We start from the raw sequence: 24,464 nt of genomic DNA on the forward strand, positions 1-24,464 counted from the left end.
TGCAAATTGGGGTCCATTTTGTGTATCTTCCTTCTCTCGTTTCTTGTCCGCCAGGTATATGTTCATCTTGTTAGTCCTGGCGGTTCAGCCAACCTCACGTAACTCCCGCAGGTAAACTTTGTCCAGTTTACTGAACGAGCCTCCAAATTGAATGTGTGCAAAATGCAAATTTGCATTCGACCGTCGTAATTTATTCAATGTCAATTGATTGGCGCCAGTGTGAGAGTGGTGTCAGGTTGCAGGTGTTACGAAAAGAAGAGCAGACGAGCTAGCATAAGTTAGCCTCTTTGAAGCAACAACTCGGCACGAAGTAGCCTACATTCAATCGATATTTTGCGGCACTTGACAACCCTAAAAGAGGACTCTGTAAGTGTTTGTCAAACTTTTTGGGTTTTCGGGGGCGTCACAAGGGAAAGATTATTCTCCCTTTCCAAGACACCCCTCATAATCAGAAATTAATGCAATTGAAAGACAATTGTCTAAATGCCATTCTCAAACTTTTGATTTAAAACAATGAAAAATGGGCTGTTTATGTGTCAGGTTTTAGGCAAGGCAGGTTTATTTGTATAGCACATTTCAGGCAACTCGATGTGTTTTACACAAGGAAAGACAATCATCAACAAACACAGTAGTTAACAACATTCAGAGGAAGAAGAGAAAATAAGTAGGTTGCAAAATTTACTAAAAGAACATAGTACATAGAACTATGTTTAATGTTATTGTAAGCATTTATAGCACAGTTTTAGACATTAACACTGTGATTAAATACAGGAAAATACAACTCTCCGCTTCAGATGTCAGGCATGTCATGCATGCTGTGATTCTATCGCGTACCACTAGAGGGAGCTCGAGAACCACACTGGATGGATGAAAACTACATTCGTGCAACTACAAGGACGTAGGTCTACTTTGTCGGGTTAAAAAGTCATAACATTATGCGATTAAAGCCAAATTTTTCCACGATGTTGTTGGTTATAGTTTATGAATTAAAGTCAGAGTTTAACAAAGGAAGAAAGTCATTTATTCCTGTAACAGTGCACGTCTGTTCTAAAATAAAAATATTTATGAACAGACTACAGTTCTTATAGTAATTTTAATAAACTATTTTTGTACTCTTTGATCTGCCTTTGGATACCTTCAGTTGTGTTTGATAGTGCTTTTTGATGTTTGAAGCATATTGAGTTGCTTTGTGTATGAAATGCGCTAGAGAAATACATTTTGTTTTGATTAGGAGTCGCTGGATATTTTTTATATACCGTTTTACATGACATAGCATATTAATTTACTGCAAATTATTTTTACAGACCTCCAAACTATGGTCATTGCTTGGAGGTCCTCCAAATTTCTGCAAATGTTTGGGAACCAAACACAATCTTATTTCTCCAGAAATGAAGAGGACTCAAACTCCAGATACAGAATCTCCCCATAGCAACCCCCAGCCGTCATTTGTCCTCCTGGAGATGCCGTTGGGCAGCGCCTACCTCCTGCCCCCGCAGGTGGATGTCAGCTGGACATTAGAGCCCTACCGCCTCAGCGCTCACTTCACTCTCAGGTACCCGTGGGGCGGCGGCCCCAACTGGTCCGCCGCCAACAACTCATGCCTCCTGCTGGGAGCCCCTCGGCCCCCGCAGGTCCCGCAGCTGCAACCCCCTATTCGGCCCCCGGTCCTGCCTCCTCCCTCCATTGCGTTTTACACCTGGACTTCTGACCACGTGGAGATCTGCGACAAGTTCCTGTTGGGAAGCTGCCAGGACTGCCAGGAGCCCGACGTGTGCAAGATGCACCACACGCCGTTGCCCTTCCACTGGCAACTGTACAGTGGGGTGGAGCGGCGCTGGGTGGATATCAATCCCCGCGCCCAGCTTCTCCTGGAGCGCATGTATTGCAACGTGGACCGAGAGACCACCATCCTCGCTGAAGGGTGAGTCCAATTTCAGCCTGCCCAATGTCTAGCGTTAAAACAGTTTTGGAATTGTCATTATAGTTTGGTTTCCTTTTAAGTTTTGCTTTTTGAATTTAGTAAGTTTGAATTAGTTTTCTACCGAAGCATATTGGGAAGAAAAGGTTCCTGTTTTTTTTTTATTTTATTATTTTATTTTATTTTTATTTTTATGAATGTTTTTTTTTTTTCTCTTAGTGAGGTTTTTTCTGTCATAAAAATATTCTGAAAAACAGGAGGAAAAATTACTCAGAAAACAAAACGGAAATAAAAATATTTAGAAAAAACAGTGGGGAATTATAAAAAAAAAAACAGAAAAAAAAATTACTGAGGAAAATAGAATTTGGTGCTCTGTTTTACGGAGAATTATTTATTTATTTATTTATTTATTTATTTATTTATTTTTACCTCTGAACTCCAAGTGACTTTCCCTAAAACATACCTTCAACTATATTACTTATTGGTTCAGTTAGGGTAATTATATGAACATGTCAATCAAGTTCAGAGGTAATAAATAAATAAATAAATTCATAAATAAATAAATAAATACATACATACATACATACATACATACATACATAAATATTACTCCAAAAAACAGAAGCTTGTGCTCTGTTTCTCTGATTTTTTTCCCCTTTTTTTAAAATAATAATTTCCCCCCGTTTTTCTGAATATTTTTTTTTCTGTTTTTCTGTGTAATTTTCCCTTGCGTTTTTCCTGAATATTTTTTCTCCCGTTTTTCTGAATATTTTTAAGACAGAAATTTTTTTTTATCAAAACAGAAAAAAAAATATTCAGAAAAACAGAAAATACAACAACAAAACAAACAACAACAACAAAAATAGTTGGAAGAATAGGAGTTTTTTTTTTTTTCCTCAAATGAATACAATACATTTCCATTTTCTTTTTTTTGTATTGGTCACATTCCTAAGACAAAAATTGGATTTGAAAAAAATTACCCCCCATTCATTACAATGGGGACCAAATGAATTGCGCATTCGATATCATAATGGTGTCATGGTGAGATAACCAAATTCTTCCCAAACAAAGCAATTCAAGTCATCTGATGAAAATTCTTCTATTTTTAATATCGCAATATATCACAAAAAAATCGCAATGCCATTTTTTTCCAAAATCGTGCAGCCCTTGTCATAACCTTGGATGTGACAGAGCAAGATGTATACGCCAAATAACGAGTCCTCCGATATCTCTGATCTGGTCTGATGTTTTTCTTTTCAGCAGGCACACCAGCTTCATATTGAGTCTGGACAACCTGACCATAATGGACACACACAAATACGAGCGCGCCAGGCGACTGAGCAACTCGGACAGTCTGCTCCAGAATCCGTACTTTCCCTGCGAGTGGCGCATCTACTGGTGGGATGGCAACACATGGGTGGAATACAACAAGGTCCCGTTTACCTTCATTTGCGACCACTTTGGCTTCTGGCTTGACTCTGTTCCTCGCTTCGGTGTCGGCTGTATTCTGCGTGGGATGTCAACACATGGCCTGGTGCTGTTTTTCAGTGGGTGTCCGACCTGCTTCTGGGGAAGATGGCCTCCAAGGAGGTGGCGTGCACCTTCAAGGTGGGCTCGCAGGAGTACAAGGTGGACTTCACCACCATGACGCAGAGCAACTTGACCTCGGGCTTCAGTCGGAAGGTCCGCCGCCGACCGGTCTACCGCCCACCCGAGTTCCTGCGAACTTACCTCAGGTGGCTAACCCGCAAAATTATACTTAATGAGCTTAAAATACATTTACTTTTATTTGCTTTATTTGCTGTACGTCCATACAGAAGTAGGTCAAACAAGAGTACCCAATTACTTATTAATGAATTAAAAATATAATATGTTTATCTTGCACTTGACAAATATATTTGTGACATAATGACTAGGGGTGTCTGGTAATGAAATTTTTTTCATCATAATTAATCGCATGACTTCAATAGTTAGCTCACGATTAACCGCAAATTTAATATCTGTTCTAAATGTACTACGACCTTAAAGGAACTTTAAATTAACTCAAAATTAATGCACTAATTTGTAGGGATGTAACGATATCCAAAAATCATGATACAATATTATCACGATATGAACGTCACGATATGATAATTGTCACGATATTGTGGGGGGGTTGCGATATTTAAAAAAGATCACAATATTCTAAGAAAAAAATAGCTCATACTACAAAAAGCACAATATTGTGCTTTTGTATATAACAGGAATGTATATAAACCACCTACAATCTCTAATAACAATATTGAGGCACTTACTTGCTGATGCAAGCACACATTGATCGCTTCACAAGCAAATTAGGTTCCCCTTCATGTGACAATTAGCATAGATTTTAAACATAGAAGGCCAAAACATCCCTAATGAAAATTAAATTGCACTAATGAACTAACCACTAGAGGGTGCTAGAACTACACAAATGGAAATCAACCTGACTTTTTTAACAGATGTGTTCCTTTTAAATATTGTGAACATGACGACAACGATATTGTGGCAGTTTTAATTTCACGATATCACGATATTGTGGCAGTTTTAATATCACGATATCACGATATTGCCCTTATCGTTACATCCCTACTAATTTGACAACCCTAATAAAACAAATAATACTATACTAAAACAAATAAAAACTACACTTAAAGCAAAGCATTTTCAAAAAAATTCAAACTAACAAACCTGCTCTAAAAACTCATTAAAACTTAAATTAAACAGCAAAAGTCAAAACAAAAGTAATTGTAATGAACAATCCCATACTAATAAAAGTGTGTTTTGCTTTTCCTATGTCGTGGCTCCCCCGAACCAGGACATGCGTCCAGATAGATCCCATCCAGTATACTTTTCATGCCAACTTCAACGTAAACCCTTTGGAAGACTTCTCCACGTGGTACCCTCCTGTATGGTGTCTGGGCTTGGACCAGGACTGCCGGCTGGTTGATGTGCCGGTCGGCACGCATGCCTTCAACACAGTCCGTAAATTCTTCTACAAGAGCCTGCCTGAGACCAAGGTGGAGATCGTCGTCATCCAACAGGTCCAGAATGTATTGCACTGGGACAAGTACCAAAGGTGCGTAAATTTGCCAGTTCTGAAACTACCTCTGAAGTCAGGAAATCTGCAGGCAGTCTTCAAAAGTGTCATCCTGTCATTAGTCTACCTTCAGGGTTCGGCGTGATAAAACATATTAATTGGCATTGTTTTGTGTCGGTAGGCACAAGGTATACATGCAGAAGAAGCATGCCGGCTCCCGTGACCCCCTGGAGCGTCACCTTTTTCACGGGACCACCCAAGAGGCATCCGAGCACATCTACCGCGACAACTTTGACACGCGCATGGCAGGCACCAACGGAAGTCTCCTGGGTCACGGTTCCTACTTCGCCACCTCGGCCAGCGTGTCCCACAACTACGCCAACAAGTCGGTGCCCCAGCAGCTGCGTCACATGTTTCTGACCAAAGTCTTGGTGGGGAAGATGACACTGGGGCATCCCATGTACCGCCGTCCACCCCTGTGTGACTCCAACACCAATTTCTACGATTCCTGCGTGGACTCGGTGCAAGACCCCAAGGTTTTTGTTGTGTTCGACAGCTGCCAGTGTTACCCGTACTACCTCATCAAGTACAAAGACCTGAATGGCGTCATCGAGCTCTGAGAGCCGTCAAGTCTCCGTGAGTGTTCAAGTTCAAGTTAAGACCAGGTTAGAAAAACAGCAGTTTTATGTTAAAAAATATTTGACTTGGGTTATTTAGCAGATAGAAACAACTTACGTACTTGCGTTTGTTTTGAAACGTATGAGGTGTTCCCTGACTGTTACGCTCGTCACTTTCAAAAATGTTCCCTATTCGTCTGATTTCTGTTCAGACCACATTGCACTCAAGGCCAAATTTTTATTTTTATATACCAAAGTTTTGATATGGTAAGAAGCAGATATTTTATTTTTTATAAAACTGTTGCACTGTTTTATTTGGCCAGTGAAGACAAATTTGTGACATTTTTCTTTGCTTGCTTTGTTTATTTACAGTACTTATATTCTGTGCAATTTTGCATGCGTGTCAACAAGTCACAAGGTAAAAGCTATTCACAATAAATGTTTGAATAATGCACTCGCCATCCGGGACAAAAGGTTAATCAAATATAATTGTAATGATTGAGGATATCTTGTGAGGCGTTTTGTCCTGAGGTTGGTGCTGCAGGAAAAGCCAGTTTGATTACGACAAGTGTCCTCGTCAACTGACAAAAAGTTTGACCTCATGGGCGGCGTCCTGTTCATTCGCACGCCAGCTTGTGGTCGAGACTGGATAGGCCGATGGCGAAGGCTTGCAGGGCGCACATGGGGTAGTTGTAGTCCAGCGTGAAGATGTCCTCAGCCACTCGGCCAAACTGCATCACGATGTACTCGGCTGGAGAAGACGAGTCGGTTGTGACGCAGAGGTTAAAGGACGTCTCTGAACCGTGTCTTGACACTTACGGTCGTTGTCGTGGACGATCTGGAAGTTCTTGATGGAGGCCTGAGTGACGCGTCCGTGGAAGTTGAGCACGTAGGACTGCGTGTCGTCATTCCACACGGGTGCCTTGTTGTGCAGCTCGATCAGGTTGTCCAACGAGTAGCTCTGCCAGCGGCTTAGCAGGCTCTCCTGCTCCTGAGAGGCAACAAACGGGACAGAGTACAACACTGTGGCGGAAAGTCAAGCAAAAAGAGAGTCACCGAACTGGTGCCAGAGATGATTTGCAGTAGAGACTTAAAAACTGATCCCAGACTAGTTGACTAGACTGTCCCTGGTGCAGCCACCGGGATCCCTAATGCGGTGACCATGGGTCCCTGCTGGTGAGGAGGTTCTTGGTGTGGGCACCACAGACCTCGCCACTGGTCATCGTTGTGGTTGCCACAGCACCCTGACCACAGGACTCTGGTGTGGAGACCACAGGTGCCTGATGTTGACATCACACAGGTGTGGTCCCCACAAGTCCCTGACCACAAGACAATGGTGTGTCAATTAGGAGACCATCTGTGCAGTAACCAAATATCCCTGGCATGAACTTTCGCAAGAAGCCAGCAAATTCTCGTCGCTGTCACTGTTACCGAACTTTCTTTGGTCAGTGACTCACGTTTTGGGGCCTCATTGGCACTCGCTCAAAGTTGGCATTCATGCCCGGGATGATGACTGTCATCTTGCGCGGTCCCTTGAATCCCAGTACGTTTGCTTCCTGGCAGGCGGGGCGGGGCGGAGAGGAGGACGAATAAGTGCTTGGGCGATAGGTGTAAGGCAGTGCTTATTTGTGCGTTACTCACATAGCAGATGGCGGCCAGCTCCTGTCGAGTGCTGCCGTCCTCCACGCAGGCGAGGTTTTTGCAGGGGTTAATTCCATTGTTGTACACGGTGAATTTGGTGCCGATGAGGTTGGACCTGGCAGGAGGAACATCCGTAACAACCTCAACCGATCGAATGCGGATCTCTTTGGTTTTTACCTCAGTTTGCCGATGAAGCTCTCGGCTTCTCGCGAGAGATCGGTCGGGTCTACTGAAATGAGGTAGTTGGACGTCTTGCTCTTCTTCCGCTTCCTCCCTGCCAACAAGAACACCTGAGGAGGAAAACGAGGAAGTCAGTTTCGCACCACGACTTCGACGAGAAGTCCGTTTGCTTCACCTTCTTGCCCTCCTCCTCCATGTGCATGTAGTACGTTGGATAGAGGCCACGATCCATGCCCTTCCTGTCGCGAGTGACTCGACATTTGACCGTGGTGCCGCGTGGAGCCGGTTGCATCACAAACTCCTCCAAGTTGGACACCTCCAGAAGAGGCGAGCTTCTGGAGGAAGGCGAGCTGCCTGCAATCGCGTCCTAGGGAGAGTCGGCACAAGGCCTGTGAGATGAGGGCAACGAGATATGGCGAGCGTTATCATAGACGACGAGAGCGCTCACCGGGTCCTTGGTGCTGGTGGCGGAGGAGGGCCTTCTTGTCTGCGAGCTGGATGTCGGGGATTGCGGCTGCTCGTCCTCACTGTCTTCACTGGATTCGTCAAAGTTCATGCTACCGGACAGACCTGGCCAAGGACATTTTACTCCACAAACAACTCCTAAAAAAAAAAAAAAAAATCTTGTTTCCAAGTCTTGTTTCGTCACCTTGCTTCCGCAATAGTTCATGGATATCCGTCTTGGGCTGCTGCTGCGTCTTCATGCCTCTGGCCTTCTCCATATCCCCAGCGGCTGCAGTGGGAGAGGGAGGCGGCGAAGTTTGGTGCTTGAGCGGGGACTGGCTCTGAACTTGGCTCTGGGACTGGTTTACGGATGTGATCTGGATTTTCATTCCTTTCTTGTGAGTTTTGGATCCCAGGGAGGCTGCCGGTCCGTTAATACCTACGGGAAAAACACGTTGGTTGGAATCTGGGGGACTCCTCCATCTGTTTGCTACTCTCACCGTCTACGTCATTGGCGTTGCCGAGATGCGACTCCACCAGTGGGGCTTGTTCTTCGGCACGCCGCGTGTGGCTCCGCCGGGTCCAGACCTCCGGATTGGGCTGCACCATGAGTGGTTCCTGCCTTTTCCGCCGCTGCTTCTGCTCCAGCAAGGACCTCTGCAACGGCGTCAAGTTTATTTATATAGCCCTTAATCACAAAAGAGTCTCAAAGGGCTTCACGTTCGGTGAAGTGATGTACGACACAGCGTTGCCATACTGCCTACCTGTTTTTCCAGCTTCTGCTGCATGATGTTGCTGTGCTCATCAAATCCGCTAAAAGGGACGGGAAGGAAACAGAACCGTAAGCCAGTTCATTGGGTATGCCGCCGGCAAAGCGTAGACCCACAGAAGAGTCTCAAGGATGTGAGGATTCGCAGGCAGGAAAGTGCAAATTAAGGGAAATATAGGAGAGAATGCCGCCGGATGTGGCGGGGGGGAGAGGCCTCACGTCGCTTAGCTACGGCGGGAAAGGGCAACAGCAGGGAGCGAGGGATTTTGGGCAGACTCTTCTGTGGGAATACTTGTTTAATATGACAAATGGTTCAGGAGAACAAAGTGTCTGGATACTTCGATAGCTACTTTACAGTCATCGTGGAAGGATTTGTACTCTCGCGGTTGATCCACTCTGAGCAACATAATAAGAGCAGGTGTCGGTGACGGGGTGGGTCGGGGGTACATTACCTTGTCGTTGTTGTCGAACTGGATGAGAAGCTGGCGGAGCTGGAGGGTCTTCCGTACGGAGAATGTCAATTTTCCAAAGGAAGAGAAGAAGAGAGGAAACTGTTGTCACCCTTGGGTCCACATTTTCCACATTTATGGAAGTCAAGAACAATAAAGGAAACATAAAATACCCCTCCCCCATACTGTAATGCATCCATCCATTTTCTGAACTGTTTATTCCTCACAATCCAATTGAAATGTATTCAAAGATTAGCCTTGACCACATTGTAAACATATATAGTAGTGGGATCGCAATAGCGGGCGATTACTGTATTGAAAATGACAGTAATAAAATTATGTCATGCCACAAAATATCACATCTTGGCACTAATTTATTCTTTTTACCAAATTCCCTTACCTTATACAGTGTTTTCCATCTGTATGATACAGAAGTCGGCCGTTGTTACATAATGTTCCAGTTATAAACCGAGGACCCACGTCCTTTCCTGTTCCCAAGCCACTTTTGGGTCTTGAGAATCACCAGTTCAAACAACGCAACTAATCGCCTGCGTGGATAATCAATATTTCACCAGGCTTATGTAACCGTGTAGCTGGCGGTGACGACCAAGCGTTGATTAAACATAAGGACGGCAGCGCTGCTCTGTAATTGGAGGCCTTAGCATGGCGAATGTCAAATGTATATTAGCGAGAGAGCACAAAGACACTCATTGGTCACTTGGCAACATCAAAAATTGAGCACAAAAAAAGTCGACAATGTGGTCTTGAATCGTCCGTTTTGTAGTCCTTTTTGGGGGTCCTTCCAAAATGGACTCATGAATACCTTGGTTGATGACAAACATATTTTGACCCTTGAATGCGAGGCAGTCACATGCATTCCTTCTTTGACTGTGGATTATTTTGAATTGTTCTGCGGGTTTCTATTGTGCAAAGTGGCGGCTTGAGCTGTCAAAATACACTTCAATGCAATATTAGAATGACTCTGATTAGTCGATTCATCAATAGATTAATCGATTCTAAAAATATTCGAGTGACAGCACTGGTGGTGGAGCTTATGAGTAACTATAATGTCTGATCTTCATTTAAGCTGAGAGCATGCAAGGGTTTTGGAGCAAGAGGCTCACGCCTGCTGCATAAGAGCTTAACAAGCGCTTCCTTTTCGGCCATTCAAAATACACAGCAGTCAAAACCCGACCAAATGATGACGTCTAACCTGTAGGACCAGCGGCTGTAGACGGGCTGCGACTCCATCCTGGCTTGAACCGGAGCGAGATGACTGCTCGTATAGGTGGGGAGCTAACTCAACTCAGATGCTGCGTCCTGCATATGAGGGTAACTGGATGGATGGCTGGCTGGCGAGGCTCAAAAGGTGGTTGAGCAGGGTGTCGTTACCATGACACCCACGCGACGCACCAGGATCAGCCAGGAACACGGATGGGTAAAAAAAAAATAAAGTACTCGAAGTGTGCGTGCTCTCAGCTGAGTAAATTTGACGACTCCTACCTACTTCCTTGCTTGCATTACTTTTAGTTACCAGGGTATTTTTACTCTATAGGATTCACCGCACCTCAATCTCGTTGCCAGGAGACCAAATAGCTCCCTTTAAGTGAAAGCGACAACGCCGAGAGCCCCGTTTGTGTCTGTGTGTTTGTCCTCAGAGACGACGTTGAAGAGACACGTAAGTCGACTGATGAGGAGCGAGGGGACGCGTGGCGGTTCACCGGCGGGAGTAATTGCATGGAAAAAATGACGATAAGTGTCAGTACATAACACCTTATATCAATGTACACAGCGACAAGTACAACCAGTTGAAGTTATTATTGGTCGCAAATATGAACAACATTCCTAAAATGGGAGGAAATGAAGATGTTGATTGTGTTGCCAGTAATAACTGCAAATGTCTCGTAAAATTTTATTATTTTGAGTAAATATAAATGACTAATTTTTCTTACATATCACCGTTTCTACCCACTTCTCCAGGGACCGCTACATAACTGAGAACATACAAATACAGGGGTGACATTGCTTCATAGGAATGCAGTTAGAAATTAAACACAGTATAGGCGAGCTCAAACATGCATAAACCTTTTTTTTTTCTTTTCTTTTTTTTAACCCTTTGTATGACTCATTTAAGTGCAATGCAGTGCGTGAAAACAATGTTTTTGATGTGAAATCCAACACGGCAACACAAGTAACTATACTAATAGACGCCACGCACTCACTTTTACTTTGTCGGGTTACTTAAATGCGTTTGTCTCCTTCACTTTTAGTTGGCAAAAGTTAACCGCTAAAGTTACTAATCGCCACAGAACGGTTTTTTGTATTATTATTTTTACCGTTAGCACTTAGCATTAGCGCAAGTTATCTCGTTCTCGTCTAAAAAGTTACGATCGGCTCATTTCTCACACGAGAAAAAACGCTGTAGCCATAGCGACTCGCCTCTTGCTCGGGAAACACATAAAAAGTAAGTAAAAGTGAGCATGAAGTGTTTCTTCTTACCTGATGCTGTAATAACTCATGTTTATCCACGGTTGCTAAGGAAGATCTTAGTGCTTACGTTTTTTCACCGAGGAGCAGCCCCGTCCTTAGTTACCGTACACGCTAACAAGGCGCGCTCTCATTGGCGGACGAGCCAGCCAGACCGCGTGTGATTGGTTGATGCTGCTTGAAGGGCGAGTGTTGTGCATGTGTACGAGTTTTCGTCGTGCTTGTGTTGTTTTCAGTGATAAAGTGAACGTTTTTACGCCGCGAGACAAAGTAAAGGCTTGCAAGTGATTCTGCTGTGTTTTCCTCTTTATAGTGCTGCTATGCATTATTTAGACATCAAATGTACACTGTTTCTAGTCAAAAATTGCTTTCATTCCACATTTGACAACATACATTTGGGGAAACATAATATATTTGACATTATTCTATACATGCAGTGCATGCATCCTGTGCTCCATCAAAGTTCTAGGCAGTCCTAAACAGAACACGTTGAGTTAATTTCTTTCTGCATGGTGAAAATGAACTCTAGAGAGGTACAGTAGATGCTGATATCAAAATGAGCGACTTTCCCCCAATATTGAACAAATTCAATAACGTTATGCAACGTTTCCCCCGGTCTCCCATATTCCAAAATGTGCATGTTAGCTTTTCTTTGATTCTCCATTTATCTGTTATTTATGTGTACCCTATGATTGGCTGGTGGTCCTCTAGGGTAGGGTCCAGCTCACCTGTGACTCTAATGAAGAAAACTGCTATAGAAAATAACTGGATGGATGTCTTATATGTAAACAAAAGTGGTTGCGTTGCTCCAAAGTGTTGAAATTAAATTGAATGGAGCTAAAAGACTCACTCTCACTTTGCTACTGATTTTTATTGTGGAAGACAAACGAGATGCGTGTTTGGTGAACTTCTAGAGTCCGAGGAGGAATATGTCCAAGGGCCTCCTCATACCCCCAACACTAATTAAACACAACCCATAAATGCCAGCGGAATGCAAAAGTTAATGTCCGGAAGTTATAATGTTACAGTAACATTTTTTTATTTTTTTTTGGCGGATTATTATTATTTTTTTTGTAAAAAGTAATGAGAATAAAGTCTTCGTCAAGACAAAAAAAAAAAGTTTCAATCTTTACACCAATAAAAATGTATGTTCTGGATAAAATGTAGTAATCTTTTTAAGTCGACATTATTTTCTATTTTAAAAAAAGAAAAACTTTAGCATTATGACAGCAAAGTCCTTTTTTTCCAGAAAAAAAAGTTGTAATGCTATGACAAATCTGCATTTTTCACATTAAAAATGTTTATAAGATCAAAAATGTATTCGAGATAAGTTGTAACAAAAAAAAGTCAAAAACAAAAAATAACTAGTAAATAATTTATTTTTGGGAAAGACACTTATTTTCTAAAAAAAAAAATCAGGTCATATTACGGAAAAACAAAAACCGTTTGTTCTTTTAAAAAAAAAAAAAAAGAGGGGGGGTATGCACTTTTTTCCTGATCTTGGTTTTGTGCAAGTAAAAAAATATTTATGGTTTCGACCAACACTTTTCCCAACGCATGTCATTCCACTGACAGCTCATCATTATCAGCAAGCTCTGGATAAGCCTGATAATGATCCTCACCTGCTTTGGAATATGGAAACATGGAGAATAGGCTGGATAGTGCGCCTCGAGGACCAGGATTGAGCCTTGACACTACTCAAGGCTATTGGTTCAAAAGTGGTGGGGGAAAAAAAAAAAAAAAAAAAAAAAGTCCTCCACAGAAATTAGTGTATTGGGTGCAGTGCCACATGTCTCCAGCAGATGGCGTGCTCCCTGGAAGGGTGTCAGCAAGGATGAGATGAAAATCTTTTCATAATGTAATTCAATAATTGTAAATATTAATAAAAAAAAATCTGAATTGTCTTAATTAAAGTGCAATAAGTCATGTCTTTCAAAAAAAACAACAGTAAGATAAAAAAAGAATTTGGCCTTTTAAATTAAAATTTCTTAAGATTAAGAATTTATTGGAGAGATATAAAATAACCAATTCGTGGTTGTACGAATCAATATAAGGCTTGAAAAGGAAAATCGATTCGAAATCGATTAATCGATTTTTTAAGACCAGCCCTAACCCAGAGGTTCCCACCCCTAGTTGTCAACGTGTCAGTGTTAGCTGGTGATGAGCTTGTTGCATTCCGCCAACTGTCCTCTCTCCTCCAACATGGACATCAACCACGGCCGCCTCCTCCAAGTCACTTTCAGGTTGTAGTAGCGCTCAGGTGTGTCCGGCACCAGCACGTCAGGTGGGCGACAGCGTGGTGGCGTGGATGGCTGAGTGAGGAGCCAATGTGGACAACAAGTGGAAGAGGTGGCACGACTTGCTTGTTGTGTTTCTTTGGAGGTTTCCAAATTAGGTGGTGCACAGGTGGAGGTTCCCTCTTTGATTGGTGGATTGGAGGAAGAAGTGAATGAGGCACCATCATCCTGCTTTTTCTGGACTTGCCTTTGAAGTACATCCTGCTGGCATGCCACACTCTTCAACCGACGTCCTCCGCAGTCAGTGTGGCTCACAAACAAACTCTTCGCCTGATGATCTTGAGTGTGTCCGCTAGACTGGAACGATAGTGAGGGGAACTTGCTAGTAGTCTTCTTGGACAGCTGGCTGGAATTGTCCCGGATGCTATTGCCCAGGGTGCACTTCCTGCGCCTGCCACGTCTCACCATGGGAGCTGTGGCCTCCAATGATGGGTCAAACTGTGGGTTAACCTTTAAAAAAAAAGGGTAATCAGGTTAACTATATGTTACAAAACATATGCAATGCATGTCAAGTTACCCAGGAGCCAAGGTTGCTGCGTGCTTGCGTCTCAGAGAAGAACTCTTTAGGATGCAGGGCGGCCCGGACTTCAGGACCGGATGGGAGTTTAGCGCCGCACACAGGCTGCTCGGCGAACAGCAATGGAGGCTTTGCAGTCTTGGTGCGTTTGCGAGGCATTAATAGAAAACATGTCCGAAGACCTGCAGGAAATCCAGTGTATTCCTTTGAGAGAGATTTCACTTCCAAACGACACTTCGCATCGCTTTGTTGACAGTTTGAGATACGCCATGCTCTAAACTGACGACACGCTTCCACGAATAATGCACTCTGTTCCTGTTGTATTTAATACCAATATGAACGTTTACTCACCTTAAACATGATTTTCTTTTGTTTCATGGTGGGGATTGTAGAAAGTATATTTATCGGCTATTTTTGCTATACTTTTTGTTTCGCCGTACGTATTTTTGATACAATGTACTTCCTGTTACGTGCAGTTTCACACCCGATTGGCCAGCAGTGCCCGTCACTTTTCTCTAACCCACTACCATTGGTTGGTTGTCAAAGCACGTGAGCAGATGGAGTCTTCGAGCAGGCGCAAAAATTCAAAAATACGTTTGTTTAAAAAGAAAAATAAAAGAAAAGAAAAAATGAGACCTTAAAGTTAAGTCACTTAGATATTAACTTTGGTTACGTTGTGGAGTTTTTATGCATATTATGTATATTCATTTGGTACTTAGTTTGCTTCGCTTTTTGGTTCGCCTGCAGACGAGACAATATACTTCCTGGTTACCTCCAGTTTCACATCCGATTGGCCAACACGTTGAGTGAAGCGGCCTAATCCGCCACCATTGGGTGGTTGTCAAACCACGTGATAAGACCCGCGACAGCAGCCCCAGCAGCGCCAAAATTCAAAATACATTTAGTTAAAAAATAGGCTTCGTGTCAAACAACTAAAGTACGTTTGTCTCAGCTTTTGTGTTATTTCGCAAGTAATTACACAGTTTGGCAATAAGCAGGAATCCACCTAGAAGACGTGGTCCTCGTCGTAATGTAAAGGTGAGCTCCGGTTAGCTGTTTGTTGCAGTTACATAGCGGAGTTAGCCTAGCCTAGCTATCTTGTCAAATGACAATAAACCTACATAATAAAGTACATTAACCTTTTCGCGTTAAGGTTTGAATGTGTATGTCAAGTACGTCTGTAAAGCAGACGTTAACAAATGTACAAACGTCACTTTGCTCGTAGTTTGTTGTCACTAGCGTTAGCGTCAAACGTCAAGTACGCAAACGGTTACGAATTTAATCAAATATGACCGAAACGTGCTTTAGCAATGAAGCTGTAAATATAATAGAGCCAATGTAAGCAATACTAGAACATTTCTCTGTACGCAAACGGTTACGAATTTAATCACATATGACCTAAACGTGCTTTAGCAATGAAGCTGTAAATATAATAGAGCCAATGTAAGCAATACTAGAACATTTCTCTGTATTATATAATGTGACTTTTTACAATAACACCTAAACTCCTTGTTATTTATATAGTGCCTTCACAACAGCTAGAGGTGTAACAAAACACTTGACAGAAGACATAAAACCTGAACAATAATATATTCACAACACAATCTTTTTTTTTCTTTTTTTTCCCGGGTCCAACATACGCTTTGTTGTTGAAATTGTTATGGATGAAAGAGGAGAGATTCAGACCATTTTTACCAGTGGATCAGAGACTTGATCGTTACAGCATGCACGACGTCACACACGGCTCCTGCAAAATCTGATTTAAAGTAAAAAAATAAATAAAAATAAAAATCAGCTGTTGCGTCAGTTGGAGAGTAACAGACAGACAGAGAGAATGTTTCAATTCTCCAGTTCTGTTTAGATCTGCTTTACTTCCATGCACCAAGTCTCATTCCCCTCCAAATCTCACATACACTTCTGTATTCTGAGTTGACGCGCCTCATCTCCACTATCCATCCATCCATACAGCAGTACCAACATAGACTGTCCAACAGTGCTGACATATCTGCTGAACACAGCTGTGAAAAATGCTGCCCGTTACAGGCGTTAAAAAAACATGTCCCCCAAACACTTTTTCTCCAACGAATGTCGCGTCCGAAATGCTGAAAACAGTCTGCAACGGGGCCACACAAAAGACACCACATTACCAAAAAAAAAGTGAAAAATAACTAGAAAAGCAGAGCTGTTGAAGAAGGTAAACAAATCAGGGAGCCATCCTGGAAAAACAAACCAACAAAACAAACAACCCTAACAAATATTATAAAGTCTATTTAACCAGACCTGCGATTGGCTGGCAACCTGTTCAGGGTGTACCCCGCCTACTGCCCGAAGCCAACTGAGATAGGCTCCAGCACTCCACACGACCCTTGTGAGGAGCGAGCGGTTCAGGAAATGGATGGATTGATGGATTGCTATTTAACCATACAAGTCAAATAGAGACTCAGAACATATTGACAATGAACCCCCAAGGTTAATTCGCTGTTTAATGAGGCATGTTAGCGGATTAATTATTTATTTATATATTATTTTGCCTTTTTCCAGCATAGCTGTGGGACATTTTGTGCATTTGGTTGACCATGAGACGGAGCCCAAGAAGACCACTGATCCTCAAAAGAGGAAAGCTGCTCTACCACCAGAACAACACGCCCACGAGTCAGGATGCATCGGTGCCCCAAGAAAATCCACAGCTCTCATCCGCTTCTCAGCAATTCCCGGACAGCGTGCGCGTCCTGGATCACCCCTTCCTGCCCGGCACGCAGGTAGTGGTCATTCCCAAGACGGCCGAGCTGCGCAGCGTCATTGAGGCTCTGACGGCCAAGGGCAAGGAGTGCGGCGCCCAGGGACCCAACAAGTTTATCCTCTTGGGGGAGAGTGGCAGCCTGGACTCGGGCTCCCTGCGCAGAACGGATGAGGACGCCGTCTTTGCGGGGAGCACGGCGGGACAGCAAGTGTCTCATAGTGCTGAATTCACTGGAATTAAACAAGGTATGAGTTTTCGATTTGGACAGCAGTTAAAATGTGTTTTTAGTCCTCGTAACTGACATAGTTCACCAATGAAAATGTATCAAAATATGTTTCTGCAATATTTATGATATAAATGATGGCACGATGGATTAGTGGCTTACTTGCCTACGTATCTTCATATAGTTCACATGAATTATTTTCTTGAACTTTAGAGGAGGCATGTGTTATGTTCACACAGGGTTATTATAGTTTTTTAATTTTCATTTTAGTTAGTTTAGATTTTGTTTTGAGTTTTGTTAGTTATTTTTAATTAGTTTTCTCTGCGTGGTGCTGTTAGGTTTTATTAGTTTTAGTTATTTAAAAAAATGCTTAATTTTAGTTTAGTTTTAGTTAGTTTCAGTATTAGTTTTCATTGTAAAAAAAAAAAAAAAAAAAAAAAAGTACATGTGCGCAATATTTAATAAACACCATGATAAAATGAAAAAAGTAACACGTTTCTTACCTAGCGATGCATTTCTGCTGAGTGAAATGAAAAAGGAGTCGAGAAAAAAAGTCAAGCACGCAAAATAGTCGGCTAGGAGCTATGGCTGTGCAATTACTTGAAATTCAATTACAATTTAAATTATTACACTCTATAATTACAAAATTAGCATAATTTAAAAAAATATATGCATTTTTGAGTTGTTTAAATGTATACATTTATACATTTTAATAATAACATTTTAATAATAATTCAAAATAACTAATTTAATCAATTTTGTTTCATCTAAAAGGAACTTAAATAATTAGTGTTTCAAAGAATTTTGTCCTAATATGTATTTTTTATGTTTCAAATTTTCTTGTTTTGTAACAAAAAAAATAAATGATCATACGAATCGTGATTTCAATTATTACCAAAATAATTGTGACTAATATTTTCTTCAGAAGCGAGCAGCCCTAATTGGAGCGACGTCATCTGAGAATGCTTTATTCTGGTTAATATTGAAATAAATATAATTAAAATCATATTTAAAATCATCCCCAAAGGCTCATGCGTTAAATTAATAACGGTACCAAAGAAAGAATGACATTTTTGCTGTAATTATAGTTTTAGTTAGTTTTGTATACATACAATGTAGTTTGTTAGTTTTCATTTTTCAAAAAGCATTTTTGTTTTTATTTTACTTTGTTAACAAAATTGTTTTTTGAATTTATCTTTAGTTTTTTGTTAGTTTTCATGAACTAAAATAACCTTGGTTGTATTCCAGTGAAAAAGGAAGATGACGGCTGTTTCAACGAGAACCTCACCAGCATGCAGTGGTTGCAAAGTTGCAATGCGTTGCAACCAGGACCTGGCAATGACATGTCCAATGAGGAGACCCAGACAGCGGCCGCCGTGTTGGAGGGAAGACCTTGTGAAGCAGCATGCGGCTCACTAGCCAAGGTTATTTCGAGCACTTATATTTGTGAGGCGTGCCTATGTGGTGTTTCACTACAGAATGCAACTGTGTAAAATTTGGGTATGACTATGAATGCTTAAGATTTGATGCTGTGCTCAAATGCTGCAGAATTAAGGGTGGGATATGTAGATTGTGAGAACTGGGAAAATTGAAGAATACTTAGAGCTAGTGTTGTTCCGATACCGTTTTTTGGCTCCCGATACCGATTCCGATACCCAGCTTTACAGTATCGGCCGATACCGATACCATACCGATACCTAAGGTTTTTTTTCCTCAACATAAAAAATCAGTCCTACCATTGGTTCAGAGCATTCAAGGGCCAATATGATATCTTAGATCGGCATGCAGTGAGTATGTCACATATCAATGAATGTCGTGCACGAGCAAGACACAAGATGCTGCATCCAAAATCCTATATTAGCTTTGGAATTAATAGTATCGGCATGTTACTTGTGAGTAGTCACCGATACCGATACCGGTGTTTTAATGTAGTATCGACACCTCTGCCGATACCAGTATCGGTATCGGAACAACACTACTTCGAGCATTCTAATAATTGCTAAAAATCAATTTGATCGATGCCGATGGGGATTTCATATCTTGCCACGTTCTATTTATAATAACAATTGCTGCCTCAAATAGAAACATAAAGCAAAATAGTAAGTTGAGAATAGAAAGCCGAAAATGTCGACATGTGGAAGGCAGAGTTCAATTCATTCAATTTCCATTTATTTCCATGGGATTTTCTCATCATAACAAAACATTCCCTAATGAGCTTTTAATCTTCGGACACAAACTTGTCCATTCCTTGTCTTGTGCAGACCACGGCGGCCCCCCTCGATGTGCCAAAAGACGCTACATCTGCCAAGCCTCCCTTCTCCTACATGACCATGCTCCAGTTTGCCATCAACAGCAGCAAAGACGGCCACATGACCCTGAAGCAGATCTACGAGTGGCTCCAGCACCACTTTGACTTCTTCAGGGATGAGAAAAGGCGCGGCTGGAAGGTGCCGACAGCCTCTTTCCACACTCCGGTTATCCACATCAACGACCGCTTTGGTGGATTTTTTGTTTATTTTTTGCTTATCTCCTGGCAGAATTCCGTCCGCCATAACCTCTCCATGCATAAAATGTTCCTGCGAAAGATGACGTCCGACAGGAAAGTTTCCTTCTGGACCATCCGGCCTGAGGCCAATCGAGGGCTCACACTGGATCAGGTGTACACGGTCTGACACACTTTAGAAGGCACTGCTTTACATAGCATCAGTATTAGATGTTTTATCTTAAAAAAAAAAAAAGCAACAACAAAAATATTATTTAAAAAGCATTGATGTTGTTTTCTCAGCCCGGTTGTAACCCGGTGGCAGCGCCATTTGCCCGTCCGGTCCCGTCAACTCCTTGCCAAGTAGGATTTGCAGTTGTTTGGATTCACAGAAGTTAGGGGTGGAAAATATGTTTCAATTTAAAGATCTATTTCATAAACATCCCAATTAACCAATTTGACCTTTGTTTATAGAAAAAGCAAATACATAATACTACAAAACAAGTTGTGCTCTTTATTTGTTTATTGCTCTTCTGAGATTTTCTTAATTTCTCCTGCTACCAAACAAGCTTTGAAACGGTCTCCTCCAGCACGAACTTGCATGAAACTCAAGGGAAATAATAAAAATAAAAATATTATTTGTTCCAATATAAAAAAAAATCCTCTAGAAAAACGTGTAAACAGGAATTTATTTGATTTTTTTTTTTAAATGGTATTAAAATTAAACTATAAGGAATTTAATTATTCCAAATAGCACAAACATTAAACAAAACATAGCATGAAGAAGTTTTGAGTTGGCCTCCATTAGTGCTACCAACAAATTAAAATGGAGGAATTGCCCATCCCTGTTTGTTTATGGCTATTACAACTGTACTGTGTCTGTTGTTGATATTTGTATTTTATTATTATTATTTTTTTTTTTTAAGCAGCAAACACTTCCTGTTGCCAAGAAATCACCTATTGGCTCTGGTAAGTTCAGTTGGCAAACATTAAAGAAGAGAAAAACGTGTTAACTTCATTTGCGTTTCTCCTTCTGAGGTTCAGCGAAGCAGATGAAACCTCTTCTCCCCCGACCACTCTCCAACCTGGTCCCCTTCCAGTGCCCCCTCAGTGCCTCCGTGTGTCTGTCTTCGTCCGCCTCGGTGGGCCCTCCCGCTCCCGCCCACCACACCGCCAGCAGCCCCCGCAAAGCCAAGCGGCGCAGAAGCGCTCCAAAGGTGGCACATTTCCATATTTCCGCTAGGGATAGACCAATAATTTGCCTATTGAGGATTTTGACGAGCATCGGTCTTTTTTTTTTTTTTTTTCCTACAAAATCTGACAGCTGATAAAAGGTAAAGCTAAAACCATTTTAAGTTCAGGAAAATATTTATTTCAATTTACAGTTAGATTTATAAGAGATGCTGGTGACCCTGGGAATCTTAAAGGGATCGTTCGGCTTTTTTAACATGAATCTCAATTTCATCCTCACCTCCTGTGTGTGCGATCAGCACTGACTTACCCCTGACAGCGTTCGGTGACACCAGTTCTGGTCCGGCGTTGGACGAGAGGAAAATAGTCCAGCAAGCTTGCTGGGGTCTCGGAAATAAAGTTTGCCTTTTCGGCGGAAGTATCAGCTAGTTGGCTGTAGTGCGTCGGATAGCGCTCTACAGGGCGCCGCGCAGTGATACGAACGAACAGAAAAGTAGTGGCTGGCCGTAATGGCGTCTGACTTTATTCAGGAAAGAGTATTGTGATGGAAATGTATCACGCTTTTGAAAACAAATAGTTTTTAGAAGAAAAACGCTTTATTTCCGAGACCCCAGCCAGCTTGCTGGACTATTTTCCTCTCAACCAACGCCGAACCAGAACGCGTGTCACAGAACGCTGTCAGGGGTAAGTCAGTGTTGATCGCACACACGGGAGGTGAGGATCGAATTGAGATTCATGTTAAAAAATCCGAACGATCCCTTTAACCTTTTGTTTTTGTTCGACATTAAAACAAAGAAATGTGGACATTTAAGTTCAGTTTTTGTTTTGTTTTGTTTTTAACTTTTGGGGAAAAAACAGCTATGGTATTTCCATTTATTTTTAAGATAACCTTGGGAGCTCCCTGAACTTTTTTTTTTTTTTTTTTTTTTTAGAAGTTTAGTATATTTTCTGTCTAAGATTTAAAAACAAAAAACTACATTTTGAAAAGTGAAAAATTGTTCAATATAAGACATTACAACAAAGTCAATATTGGCATTTGTATTTAAAAAAAAAATTGACACCACTATTATCCCCCCCTTTTTCCTGAAAATTAATATTGACTTCCAATATCGGTTATCGGCCTCATGTCCGCTTTCAAATACGTTTTGGGGAAAGCCGGAATTTATTAACAGCGTTCAGTTTCGAACTTTTTTTTTTTTTTTTTTCCCTAACAGCAGATAAATTAAATGAAGGTGTGGTGACTGTGTGTGTGACCAGGACGGGGCACTCTTGCAGGATGAAGCTCTACGGGCAAAGGTGTCGAAAGTGGAGTTGAAGGAGGAGCGGGTGTGCCGAAGCGTCCCGCGCAGGAGCCCGAAGGCGCTCGCCCGGAGGCAACAAGCCGGTGGCTCCAGACGCAAGCAGCATCTCGCTTGCTCGCATCATGAAGAACCGCTGCTGGTCTATTCGCAAAACTCAGACGGGGACTCCGGCATCGCTACCTCGTCCACCTGGCTGGATGCGGAGCCGGACCTCCACTCCTACAAGACCCCCATCAAGGCGGGCCGGCGCCTGGCCTCCTCCACGCCCAGCAAGCCGGCGGCGGCTGAGAGCGGCAGTCAGAGCGTGCTGGACTTCAGCCCCATCCGCACGCCCAGCGGCCCCGCCCGCACGCCCCTGCACGACTACACCACCTTCAGCATGGGCGGGACCCCCTTCAAGGACTGGGCCCTCTTTTCCGACGCCACCTCCACCTCCCCTGGCTGGCCAAGCGCCTGCTCAGGAGAGATGCCCTTGGCTGGCGGCGGCGGAACCCCGCCCACCAACCGCTCGCTGACCGAGGGCCTGGTGCTGGACACCATGAACGACAGCCTGAGCAAGATCCTGGTGGACCTCAGCTTCGGCCTGGACGACGTCCACGACCTGGACCTGGCCGACATCAGCCTGTCGGAGATCATCCCCCAGCTCACGTAGTCCACTCGCACACGTTCACACTGCAAACCATGACATCTTCCCAATTGACTTTTTCTTTTTTCTTTTTTTTTCTTTTTGCATAACAGACTTAAAAAAAAAAAAAAAACATTTGTTGAACATTTCGTTTTGAACTTCACGTCTGCTCAGCTGAATGCCTTTTTGGTTTTGTCCTTTCGAAGAACTGCCTCACTGACACTTTTTTTGTTTTTGTTTTTTTGGTTCAGACAAATATCTTTGTGTATTTGTATATTGATTTGCACATTTTATTATTTAATTTTGAGGGTCCTATGTTACGTTTTGGGGTTTAGAATGCACAGCGGTTTGTTTGGCAATAAGCTATTCCTAAAGAATAGCACAGTAAAAAAAAAAAAAAGCACAATGTGGCGTGACTCGCAATAGGATTGTGTTAGTATTCAAGAGTCAATGCAGGAAATCTTCCTGCCATCTGTGTTGTTAGTCTACAGTGGAACAATAAACGTGTTGGTGGTGACTTACACAACACAACTTTACGCTTACGTTTATTCAAACATTTTAATTGCTTAATGCTGAAAGAAACGATGTGGAAATATTTCTTCTGTGAGTTTACATGTGCCGTCTAACAAAAAAACAAATGATGACGTGACGCCGTCTGGATGGATTTCAAATAGTTTGGTCCTCAGTAGGTCTTCACTTCCTGTGGGGCCACTTCCAGAAGGATCTGGAACTTCTCGCTGCAGTAATCTGAGGAGAAGTCACACAGAACTTGACTGGCGGGCCTCAACTTTTGCTAACATTTTCTATCTTACATGTCACAAACTTTTTTTTTTTTTTTTGTCTTGTTTGTCTTGGTAACAGTTTCATTTTTTTCCTTTTTAACAACCTTAAAGTTTGATGTACAGTGTTCCCTCGTTTATCGCGGATATAAATGGAAAAAAGAACATACAACATTTGTGAAGAATGAAAAAGCATTTATAATAAAGTAATAATTCATACCAAAACGAAAAAACATAATAAATGAAAAAAATATATACTGTGCTATATAAGTGAAAAAAAACCCCATAGTTTTAATGAAAAAAAAATGAATGTAAATGAAAAAAAAATTATAGTAAAGTAAAAATCACTCAAAAACCAAAATGAAAAAAACATAATACATGAAAAAATGTGTAATTATTAATTAACAGGAATGTTTTTTTTGTTTTGTTTTTTTTTTGTTTTTTTTTAATTATCGGCGATTTCCATTATCGCGGGTTATTTTTGGAACGTTACACCCACAATAAACGAGGGAAAACTGTATTTCAACGCTTTAAATGAAACTTTTTTTTTTTTTCCATTATATATTTTACCAAATTGTGCTTATTTTATTCACATTTTCTTTAATGTTTTAACTTTTGTCTGAAGTTTGTCAATAATGCATTGTACTAACTTTTTCTTTGTGGCGTTTTTTCTATTTTACCTCATTTCTTGTGTTTATGTATTTTACTAACTTTGTTTTGTGTGTGTTGCAAACTTTTCTGTTTTA

At 41.8% G+C, this 24,464-nt stretch overlaps 5 protein-coding genes across 29 annotated transcripts in view; 2 read left to right on the top strand and 3 right to left on the bottom strand.

Moving 5' to 3' along the window:
* LOC144003488 (protein mono-ADP-ribosyltransferase TIPARP-like) lies at window positions 1-10,572 on the top strand. Of its 12 annotated transcripts, XM_077499802.1 has the most exons (8): window positions 237-366; window positions 772-898; window positions 1,387-1,921; window positions 3,179-3,350; window positions 3,467-3,654; window positions 4,755-5,015; window positions 5,158-5,641; window positions 10,296-10,572. In XM_077499802.1, the coding sequence occupies exons 2-7, from the start codon at window positions 868-870 to the stop codon at window positions 5,594-5,596; spliced, it is 1,626 nt and encodes a 541-aa protein (XP_077355928.1). In that variant the 5' UTR covers window positions 237-366; window positions 772-867; the 3' UTR covers window positions 5,597-5,641; window positions 10,296-10,572. The 12 variants fall into 12 exon arrangements, with proteins under 12 accessions (XP_077355930.1, XP_077355925.1, XP_077355935.1 ...); XM_077499799.1 differs by lacking the exons at window positions 237-366; window positions 10,296-10,572 and adding an exon at window positions 7-111 and having other exon boundaries at window positions 5,158-9,078; XM_077499803.1 differs by lacking the exon at window positions 10,296-10,572 and having other exon boundaries at window positions 3,182-3,350; window positions 5,158-9,079.
* Window positions 5,936-11,714, bottom strand: tulp3 (TUB like protein 3). 2 transcript variants are annotated; one of them, XM_077499811.1, is made up of 12 exons: window positions 11,576-11,714; window positions 9,080-9,127; window positions 8,623-8,671; window positions 8,359-8,515; window positions 8,064-8,297; window positions 7,863-7,984; window positions 7,590-7,781; window positions 7,412-7,524; window positions 7,235-7,349; window positions 7,051-7,149; window positions 6,413-6,584; window positions 5,936-6,344 (listed from the first exon to the last, which is right to left on the bottom strand). In XM_077499811.1, the coding sequence occupies exons 1-12, from the start codon at window positions 11,593-11,595 to the stop codon at window positions 6,211-6,213; spliced, it is 1,455 nt and encodes a 484-aa protein (XP_077355937.1). In that variant the 5' UTR covers window positions 11,596-11,714; the 3' UTR covers window positions 5,936-6,210. The 2 variants fall into 2 exon arrangements, with proteins under 2 accessions (XP_077355937.1, XP_077355936.1); XM_077499810.1 differs by lacking the exon at window positions 11,576-11,714 and adding an exon at window positions 10,290-11,567.
* foxm1 (forkhead box M1) lies at window positions 10,686-23,921 on the top strand. Of its 12 annotated transcripts, none has more exons than XM_077499795.1 (9): window positions 10,686-10,754; window positions 16,919-17,362; window positions 18,589-18,764; window positions 19,602-19,787; window positions 19,878-20,006; window positions 20,126-20,185; window positions 20,749-20,791; window positions 20,861-21,039; window positions 22,271-23,921. In XM_077499795.1, exons 2-9 carry the CDS (start codon window positions 16,954-16,956, stop codon window positions 22,964-22,966), a joined length of 1,878 nt encoding a protein of 625 aa, XP_077355921.1. In that variant the 5' UTR covers window positions 10,686-10,754; window positions 16,919-16,953; the 3' UTR covers window positions 22,967-23,921. The 12 variants fall into 12 exon arrangements, with proteins under 12 accessions (XP_077355921.1, XP_077355920.1, XP_077355916.1 ...); XM_077499794.1 differs by lacking the exon at window positions 10,686-10,754 and adding an exon at window positions 10,774-11,540; XM_077499790.1 differs by lacking the exon at window positions 10,686-10,754 and adding an exon at window positions 10,791-10,834 and having other exon boundaries at window positions 16,924-17,362; window positions 22,289-23,921.
* rhno1 (RAD9-HUS1-RAD1 interacting nuclear orphan 1) lies at window positions 13,026-16,366 on the bottom strand. 2 transcript variants are annotated; one of them, XM_077499816.1, is made up of 4 exons: window positions 16,291-16,366; window positions 16,073-16,133; window positions 14,378-14,559; window positions 13,026-14,310 (listed from the first exon to the last, which is right to left on the bottom strand). In XM_077499816.1, exons 3-4 carry the CDS (start codon window positions 14,534-14,536, stop codon window positions 13,714-13,716), a joined length of 756 nt encoding a protein of 251 aa, XP_077355942.1. In that variant the 5' UTR covers window positions 14,537-14,559; window positions 16,073-16,133; window positions 16,291-16,366; the 3' UTR covers window positions 13,026-13,713. The 2 variants fall into 2 exon arrangements, with proteins under 2 accessions (XP_077355942.1, XP_077355941.1); XM_077499815.1 differs by lacking the exons at window positions 16,073-16,133; window positions 16,291-16,366 and adding an exon at window positions 14,729-15,517.
* Window positions 23,484-24,464, bottom strand: part of LOC144003490 (cystine/glutamate transporter) — a 9,309-nt gene continuing 8,328 nt past the window's right edge. The window contains exon 12 of the mRNA XM_077499812.1: window positions 23,484-23,686. Coding sequence (XP_077355938.1) covers window positions 23,622-23,686 — 65 coding nt within the window. The 3' untranslated portion in view covers window positions 23,484-23,621. The remainder of the gene's footprint in view (window positions 23,687-24,464) is intronic.

The sequence above is a fragment of the Festucalex cinctus genome, chromosome 16 (assembly GCF_051991245.1).
Source record: "Festucalex cinctus isolate MCC-2025b chromosome 16, RoL_Fcin_1.0, whole genome shotgun sequence".
NCBI lineage: Eukaryota > Metazoa > Chordata > Actinopteri > Syngnathiformes > Syngnathidae > Festucalex > Festucalex cinctus.

Coding starts and splice junctions, on each gene's coding strand:
- tulp3 (XM_077499810.1), bottom strand. CDS start 10,327: ATGGAGTCGCAGCCCGTCTACAGCCGCTGGTCCTACAG. Junction 7,985..8,063: donor TGAACTATTGCGGAAGCAAG/GTGACGAAACAA, acceptor GTCCTTGGCCAG/GTCTGTCCGGTAGCATGAAC. Junction 6,585..7,050: donor TGCCAATGAGGCCCCAAAAC/GTGAGTCACTGA, acceptor GTTGCCTCTCAG/GAGCAGGAGAGCCTGCTAAG.
- LOC144003488 (XM_077499799.1), top strand. CDS start 868: ATGAAAACTACATTCGTGCAACTACAAGGAC. Junction 3,655..4,754: donor TTCCTGCGAACTTACCTCAG/GTGGCTAACCCG, acceptor CCCCCGAACCAG/GACATGCGTCCAGATAGATC. Junction 5,016..5,157: donor CACTGGGACAAGTACCAAAG/GTGCGTAAATTT, acceptor TTGTGTCGGTAG/GCACAAGGTATACATGCAGA.
- foxm1 (XM_077499786.1), top strand. CDS start 10,814: ATGGAAAAAATGACGATAAGT. Junction 10,835..16,923: donor TGGAAAAAATGACGATAAGT/GTCAGTACATAA, acceptor TTTCCAGCATAG/CTGTGGGACATTTTGTGCAT. Junction 18,765..19,601: donor CATGCGGCTCACTAGCCAAG/GTTATTTCGAGC, acceptor TGTCTTGTGCAG/ACCACGGCGGCCCCCCTCGA.
- rhno1 (XM_077499816.1), bottom strand. CDS start 14,536: ATGCCTCGCAAACGCACCAAGACTGCAAAGCCTCCATTGCTGTTCGCC. Junction 14,311..14,377: donor GCAGCAACCTTGGCTCCTGG/GTAACTTGACAT, acceptor TTTTTTTTAAAG/GTTAACCCACAGTTTGACCC.